The 8872-nt window shown below is 50.6% G+C and overlaps 1 protein-coding gene across 1 annotated transcript; it reads right to left on the reverse strand.

Annotated features, from left to right (window-relative positions):
- Positions 1-4364: 4364 nt before the first annotated feature.
- On the reverse strand, positions 4365-7050 carry LOC139048825 (DNA-directed RNA polymerase III subunit RPC5-like). Its single transcript, XM_070523666.1, has one exon. It carries the CDS (start codon positions 6769-6771, stop codon positions 4678-4680), a length of 2094 nt encoding a protein of 697 aa, XP_070379767.1. The 5' UTR covers positions 6772-7050; the 3' UTR covers positions 4365-4677.
- Positions 7051-8872: the final 1822 nt, after the last annotated feature.

An 8872-nucleotide genomic window follows, 5' to 3' on the forward strand; every position in this document is an offset into this window, starting at 1 on the left:
ATGCAAAGAACGAGCACTTTCAAGGGAGTTTATTGGACCTGCCCAAAACAATTATTTCCCTGGGCTATAGCTTACCGTTTTTTCATTTTTCCGAGAAAATTATTCTCCGCTTATTCGCTTATTAATCGCGTAAATCGGCATCAGCACGTGCGTGCGAAGTGATCCATGCAAAGAACGAGCACTTTCAAGGGAGTTTATTGGACCTGCCCAAAACAATTATTTTCATGGGCTATAGGCTTACCGTTTTTTTCATTTTTCCGAGAAAATTATTCTCCGCTTATTCGCTTATTTATCGCGTAAATAGGCCTTAGCACGTGCGTGCGAAGTGATCCATGCAAAGAACGAGCACTTTCAAGGGAGTTTATTGGATCTGCCCAAAACAATAATTTCCCTGGGCTATAGGCTTACCGTTTTTTCATTTTTCCGAGAAAATTATTCTCCGCTTATTCGCTTATTAATCGCGTAAATCGGCATCAGCACGTGCGTGCGAAGTGATCCATGCAAAGAACGAGCACTTTCAAGCGAGTTTATTGGACCTGCCCAAAACAATTATTTTCATGGGCTTACCGTTTTTTTCATTTTTCCGAGAAAATTATTCTCCGCTTATTCGCTTATTTATCGCGTAAATCGGCATCAGCACGTGCGTGCGAAGTGATCCATGCAAAGAACGAGCACTTTCAAGGGAGTTTATTGGACCTGCCCAAAACAATAATTTCCCTGGGCTATAGCTTACCGTTTTTTCATTTTTCCGAGAAAATTATTCTCCGCTTATTCGCTTATTAATCGCGTAAATCGGCATCAGCACGTGCGTGCGAAGTGATCCATGCAAAGAACGAGCACTTTCAAGGGAGTTTATTGGACCTGCCCAAAACAATTATTTTCATGGGCTATAGGCTTACCGTTTTTTTCATTTTTCCGAGAAAATTATTCTCCGCTTATTCGCTTATTTATCGCGTAAATAGGCCTTAGCACGTGCGTGCGAAGTGATCCATGCAAAGAGCACTTTCAAGGGAGTTTATTGGACCGGCCAAAAACAATAATTTCCCTGGGCTATAGGCTTACCGTTTTTTCATTTTTCAGAGAAAATTATTCTCCGCTTAATCTCTTATTTATCGCGTAAATCGGCATCAGCACGTGCGTGCGAAGTGATCCATGCAAAGAACGAGCACTTTCATGGGAGTTTATTGGACCGGCCAAAAGTAATAATTTCCCTGGGCTATAGGCTTACCGTTTTTTCATTTTTCAGAGAAAATTATTCTCCGCTTATTCACTTATTTATCGCGTAAATCGGCATCAGCACGTGCGTGCGAAGTGATCCATGCAAAGAACGAGCACTTTGATGGAAGTTTATTGGACCGGCCAAAAACAATAATTTCCCTGGGCTATAGGCTTACCGTTTTTTCATTTTTCCGAGAAAATTATTCTCCGCTTATTCGCTGATTTATCGCGTAAATCGGCATCAGCACGTGCGTGCGAAGTGATCCATGCAAAGAACGAGCACTTTCAAGGGAGTTTATTGGACCGGCCCAAAACAATAATTTCCCTGGGCTATAGGCAGTGGCGTAGCTAGGTCGTCTGGCACCCGGGGCCCATAGGTCTTCTGTCACCCCCCCCCCCCCCCCGGTGTAACCGGCGGAAAGGGTGTCTTCAGGCGTATATGACACCCCTCCCCCCCTTCACCGGCCCCTTGCACCCGGGGCCCACGGCCCCCCGGCCCCCCCTGTTGCTACGCCACTGTTCTCAAGTAAGAACGATAAATATCTACGTGTATAATAGCGACAACAAAGCAGTTATAGCAGTAAATTCAAAGTAATGAATAAAATGAAGGTTTTGTAAACTGCACTGAAACGTGTGTTTGTGTCATGTATCACTTTGAAGAGCAACGTGCTCCATGGGCGCACACCATGTGATCAGTGTTTGGCAAGTTGCCCTACATTGGGTGCAACATATCTACAGCGAGTGGATTGGCGGTGACTCTTTTTTTTTCCCTTCTAAGCCAGCACATATTCAGCGCGGTCATGAAATAATAGCTACAGTTGATAGCGGGACTTGCGACCATCTTGCCCTCTCTTTTATGTCTGTCGTGTCCTCTGACGCCATTTGCAAGCCATGACAATCCAATTGGCCCTACAGCGCGCTTTAACGTATATTACGCGTTGTAAAACATTGATCCGCCGCCCGCCACCTGTATACGGCGTCTCCCCTACAGTCCCTGTGTTGCTGTAGCACGTTTAAACCCCGTAACATAAGCAATACATAGCCCCGCAAAGCCGCCAAAGTGCATACCGGTGAGTGGATGGCTGTAGCCAGTCGTAAATGATGACCAGGCGGAAGTTTCAGATAGTTGGTGGGACGTAAGGAATGAAAAAGCGGGGCGATCGGAACAGGTGGACGAAAATAAAACACACACAACTGGTGCGTTTCTCTAGCTTTCTTTTTTAACGTACAGGACGACCGTTCATTGTGTCCAGCTACCTATAGGGAGGTCATCGAGACATTCGAGATAAATCTTGGAAGCAAAGACCGCTTGAGCTGCCCGATCTTTTTCTTTGAAAAAAAAAAAGAAATCCTGTCGCTTGCGCGGTAGCGGCCAGTGCATGTCACGTACAACCGAAGCAACACAAGCCTCGGAATGGCCGCTGCAGATTTTAAAGAGGTGCAACTTCAGCGTGTCGCTACATTCCCTGAATGATGATCGCATTACCATCGACAGTCATCGTGAGGTGGGCTCTGCCGTAATTGTAAAAGCGAAACTTTGCTTTGCGAACGTCGCCGGGTATCGTGATCGTGCTTGCGGCCTGGTTCCTCGCTTGCCCAATATGCCAACCAATCACAGCGGAGCACGCGTGCTGCTCGCGCCGCTGGGTTCCCTGAGGCACTACGAGACGGCACTCGCATCCGCGACAGCAGCGACACAGGACGTGCGGGGGGAAGAAAAAAAAAGAGCCAGAAAGCTCGCCTTCGTGCATCTGCGGCTGCTCGGCAATGGGGAACTAAACGCCAATGGACGGAATGGATTCCAATTGAACTACGTACCTATGCGTATGCTGTCTCTGAAACCATGATGCGTTCAAAGCGTCCGTTGTAATCGCTGGTAGTCAGCAATTCAGTTTAACAAAAGGCTCGGTGTAATTTGTGTGCACTCACCATTGTGTGTGTGTGTGTGTGTGTGTGTGTGGTGTGTGTGTCTGTGTGCATGTGTGTGTGTGTGTGCGTGCGTGTGCACACTTACAGTCGCACTGCACTCGCACAGTGTGCACTCATACACTCTTCATGCACTCACACACAGCTTCGCTGTATATAGATTCCGACTCGTTGGATCGGCTACATTACCCACTATCGTGTCCACGTGTTGAAAAGAAAACTATCATAATCAGCAATGGCTCGAGCGCCGTTGTCTTCCACAGCTAGCTCCGTTGCCCCTCGTTATTACAGTGTAGATAGATAGAATAAACTTTATTTTCCAGCGGATAAGGTGATCTACCCACCCCCCGACATGCAGGTCGAATTTCACTTCTGTCACCGTAATGGGGAGGCCGCGTTTTATGGGGTATGAGCCGTGGCTTAAGGAGGTATAAGCCATTCATTGTCTTACGTGACGGGCAGATTTAATTTTGAAGCAATTTAATTTTGAAGAATCGCAAGCGGCAATGCCTGGCGCGTGCTTCTGACCTCGAGACAACAAACGCAAGCGACAACGGTGGACTGCGCCCATACCGTCACTGACGTCATTCTCTCCGTCGCAGCTGAACGTGTTTGTAACATCATTAAGAAACACAAAGACGCAACCAATACTTGAGAAAGACTTTAATGAAGCATCAGGATTTACCCAGTGATAAACACCGGGGCCGCACGTTTCAGCTTCGCTGGTTAACCATCTGTACGGAGTGCTTGGGTTGATAGTTTTCTTTTCTTTGTCTCTGCTGCCCACAACTAACAAAAAGAAATTGCGTATTCAGATGTACACACCACGCCTGACGAGAAAGGGTTGACGTCTTCGCTTCTTAAAGAAAAGAATTGGTGACCGATAAAATACTTTCGATATTAGACGTCGACTCATAAAAGATCATTGTGGACGCCCTGTCGTCCAATATGCGTAATAATTGTTGCTGGTACTTTAGATTCCCCATGTAAAACTGAACGGTACAGCATCCACCCTTTCCTTGACACCATGTTCGTCGTCTGGTGATCTCTGCATTTCAAGCTTATACCTCGCCCCCATTTGACGAACATAAACAGAACCTCGCGCTCCGCCGCTACTTAGCATATAGAACTCACGGCCCTGCGACAGAACCTACAGGTAGCAGCAGCACGTGCTATCTATCCGCTGCACTACCTGAATGCCACGACACAGCGAATCCAAAGAAGCCGTTCAAATGATTTAATCCCGACAGAATATCTACGGAAGTCGTCGCCGCAAGGTTGTGTCGCAGAAAGGCCGGATACAGCTTCTCCGATGAGTTCAATGTCGCAGTCAATCTGACAGGTAGACGTGCCCTATCCTGGTTAGAGAACGTTCCCGTACTCGACGACAACGCGATAAAAACGAAAAAAATTTTCGATGACGTGGCGGTGACGGGAGCTTAATGTTCCTAATTCATAGTTAAAAGCCTTCCCCAACTTGCTCGAGTTCGGACACTACTAAACTCTAATGTTACTGGCTGTCGTTGCAGCGGATCATTCCGCCGTCTTGCTGAGCTTCGCGACCGGACTACCGCAGGAAGACCTCGGCGAGCTTTCCACTGTCTTGGGCGTTGTCCGACGACGGGGAGCCTTGTTTCCAGCAGCATCGTTTGAAGGAGACCCGAGATGACCCATTTGCCTCTCCTGCAGCCGCGACATTACGGACGGGACGTCCATGCGGAACGTCCTCGATAGGGCCACGCGCCGGTCGTTCCACACCCGTTGTTGTTTCAGGACCACGTCGGGGTGAGCTTCCGTGAAGTCGGAGTCGTACGGCAGGAGGAACTCCCAGCCGTCAGGGGTCGGCCTGGCGATGTCCTCCAGGAGAGCCCTGAGGTACTCACCGGGAAGCGAACAGAAACCCCGCCTCAGGGTATCGGCAAACGCGGACTCCACGACGTGCCTCTTCTGGGTGTACACGTACAAGAGCAGGTCGCGGGCGTTGCACAACGTCTCCAGGCGCACTCCCGTCCTTTTGCTGAAGTCGTTCCCCAGGTAGAGCTCCTCACTCTTAACCACCCAGACGCCCTGTACCAGGACCGCCGCGTACTGCAGGATGTGGAGGACGGCTTCTTCGTCGGCCGTGTTCGGCAGCACAGACATGAGCTTGGCGAAGTCAATCACCTTGACGTTTCTGAGGACGGCCGTTATCTGATCTTCGAGCGGCAGGCAGCTGATGGCGTGCATGGACAGCTGCGGCGTCCCGAACGCGTCTGGCGCGGCGTGAGTCTGCGAACGTGCTTCGTTTGGATGCTTTGCCGTTGTCTGCTCCGTGAGAAGCCTCCGCACGTAGTGTTCCCCAGGAATTGACGAGACGTGTCGCTCGCGCTCGCTTCGAGGTCCTACTAGTAGCTCCCTCTCGGCGCGGCACGTCTCGGAGTCGAAGTAGTGGATCGTAGCGTCCACCCACGGTTCGCTTTCGTTTTCGCGTTGCATCTGCGCGAAGCGTCGCTGGCGAGTGCGTGGGTGCCGTTCGTCAGCCCTGTTGTCGCTACCGCATAGCTGGGCCTGCGTGGTCAGGTCGTCGTTCGCGTAGCCACGTTCCGGCTCTATGCCGGAGCTTTCGTCAGGTGCTGGCGCGATTGGCATTGTCTTGGCGTCGGCGTCCGACGATTGGTCCGCGGGGTGGTGCAGCGCCGGCTCCATCCTTACGATGGCGTGAAGGGGCGTCAGGTGAAGCTCGCCCGGCAGGAGGAGTCCCACGGCGTAGTTTTCGGGATGAGTTGTCGAAACCGTGGACGTGATGGCGCGCCTGTGCGTCGACGTCCTCGCCCCTCCATCACAGTGGTTTGTGGTGCCGGTGCTCGGCGGGCTAGTTCTTACGTTCGCCGACCTTTCATGAGTGGCGCCACAAGTCGTAGGTTCCTGTTCTATTGACTGGCGAAGGCAGTTTTTCGAGTCGGGTTCCGCTTTTATGGAACGTCGTACTCCATCGCTCGTCCCAGGCTCCACGTTTACATCGTTTACGGGGCCCACACTCGTCGCATTTGGTACCCACAGTGGCTGGTTAGCTCCTGTTGTTACCGTGAGTTCCAGCTCCGTGAACTCGTCGTTGATGGCGGCCACCGTCGGCTCAGTCTTCGCCACTTCCTCAGCTAAGCCCACCGTTTGCTTTCCCGGCGACGATTGATCGGCGCATGTGACGTCAGTCGAAGGTTCCGCCTTCACAATCGCGGCGCCTTCCAAGGGATTTTTCTTCACCGTCTGCCCGAGGTCTGTGCTTGCCGCCGGTACTGTTACCTGTGACCCTTCAATGGCGGCGTCCGCCTGAGGTTCGTGTTCAAGTTTCGCGGTGAAATCGGCGCCCGATGCCGTCGCCTCGCCGGTGAACTGTCTAGCTGGCTCCGCGTTGTAGCTCGGATCGTCGTTGTAGGAGACAAATTCGAGCTCGATCTTTTTCTGCCCGGGCTTGACTCGCGCCGCGATGCATTCCTCGTCGTAGTTACCACCGGGCTTCCGCTGCGGGTACTGGACGAGGTACAATCTGTCGGCCAGTGCCTTGGAGACGTACACGTCCAACTCGGCGACGACCTCGTCGTCGTCCTCTGTGGGGTCCGCTGCTACGCCCGACGACGAGGAGGCCGCCATGAAGCCGTTGTCAGAACTTATTTGTCCTCTTCTTCTCGCCAGCACGCAGTTATTGCCGGTATCAAATGGCCACGAGCCACATACAGATGCGAACCAACCAACCAGCCGACGAATCACTAATCTTCCGTAACAAGGCTGTGAGGCCCAGCACCGTCGAACATATGCTGTATAACCTAAGCAAGTACTATGCCGTATGGCAAACCGCGCGGTAGAAAAAGAAAGAGATCTGTTCCAGCGACTGGGCTTGGCTCATATTTCTGCGTATTCTGCGTAAAAGAGGTTCACGAAGCCTACACTTATCATTACTCCTATCATGTTTGCACATGTGCTCTCGTGCACCCGTGCTACGGTGACGATTCTTATATTGGCTTATATTTCTTCATTTCTTTCCTTATTTATTTTAAATGCACCAGGCCGCTGCAAGTACGAGCTGTGGGTATGTGGCAAAGTATGGAAATCATCGTCATCAACACACGGTGATCATCGCGAAGAGTTGGCGTTGGCACGATATCTTGACAATCCCCCTTTGTGCACTGTGTACAGTAGTTTGGAAATCATCGTCACAATGAACCCACAGGTCGACATGCTTCTTGTCTGAGCCCCCGTTGTAGGCATGTGCCATAGTACGGGCATGGTAATTATCACAAACACAGCACGCTCATTTCAAAGGGACAGTTGGCGGTGGGGTGATGCGTAACGCCTGCTTCGTGACTTGTTTCTGATGTTAGTATGTGTCATAGTGTGTATATCCCTATGCAAATCAACGCTCGGTGATCGAGTGAAATAAATGGTTCGCGTTGCACGATATCAGTAATCGTACTATTGTGGCCTAATTCTATTGCAAGCGCCGTATTTCTCAAACTGTGGGTCATGGCCCCCAAATGGGTCACGCTCCTATTTTCCGTAAGTCACGGAGGGTACAACTACATCTACATTGTGCTTGCCGGAACAGCTGAATTTTCAGTCTTGGTGCATGTACAAATGCTGTTTATCATGCACTGTTTGGAAGACCAGCAAAGCCAAGCCAACGCGGAGCGCAGCCAGTGTTTCTCTGAGTTCTTGCTTTTGGCCATCTTGAGGGGATTATACCACCACATTCTCAGTTAGTTGCATTGTGCGGCATCGAGATACCTCCTGGCACCTCTTCGAGTGGTCATCAGCCCGGCTCAAGGCCTACGGGGGAGGCCCGGCCCCTCTTAGAGTCAGAGGCGGGAGTTTGGCGTGACTTCCAGCAGTGTCGCTCGGTCCTCCAGTCGACGAGGTGCGCCGGCTTCGTGCGCGCCAGCGATTCTTCAACTGTGCTCGACAGTGTCACCGCTTATGGCTGCCGTGAATGCTGTACCAACAGTGTCTCAGGACTGTTCTGCAGCGCCTACCAACATGTTAATTTCTGTGCCGACGGAGGATGTACAAAGTTTTACCAGTACTGGCAAGCGCCGAATATGCGAGTCGTCTCCTGCATCAGGCTTGTGCACTTGGACAATAATGTTGAATCACTGTTAACTGCTCACTACTAAAGGAATCAAGCCAGGTGCACGAAAGTCGGCAGCACTCACAGAATTGCCAGCGCCAATCAATGTGAGCGAGCTGCGAAGGATCCTTGGACTGATGAGCTTTTTCAGGCGGTTTGTGCCTGGCCATGCAATCATTGCAACCCCACTGCAACATCTTCTCCAGTCTCAGACAGATTTCATGTGCTCAGAAAACGCCAATTGTGCCTTCAATGAGTTGAAGAGCAAACTTGTGTCAGAGCCACTTTCACAGTTCTTCGATTCAAGGCGTAAAAATGAAGTGCATACGGATTTGAGAGCTAAAGGATTAGCTCGTATGCTCCTAGAGAAGGGCGACACAAATGTGTGGCATCATTGAGCTCCTACTTTGTGTCACAGCCGATCCACATGCACCAGTTGGGCATCTGATTGATGCTTAATTGTGTAATCATACTCAGTTGTTCAAACCATTTCGCAACTTGTGGTTTCACAGACTTCCCCTTGTTCAGATGAACCGTAGCACTGCAGTCCGTCATTGTAGTGAACTTCAATCTCAACAGAAATCATCTTAATCTACTAACGACCCACATAACAGCCATTGATTCAAGTCG

This window comes from Dermacentor albipictus, chromosome 8 (genome assembly GCF_038994185.2).
Source record: "Dermacentor albipictus isolate Rhodes 1998 colony chromosome 8, USDA_Dalb.pri_finalv2, whole genome shotgun sequence".
Lineage (NCBI taxonomy): Eukaryota > Metazoa > Arthropoda > Arachnida > Ixodida > Ixodidae > Dermacentor > Dermacentor albipictus.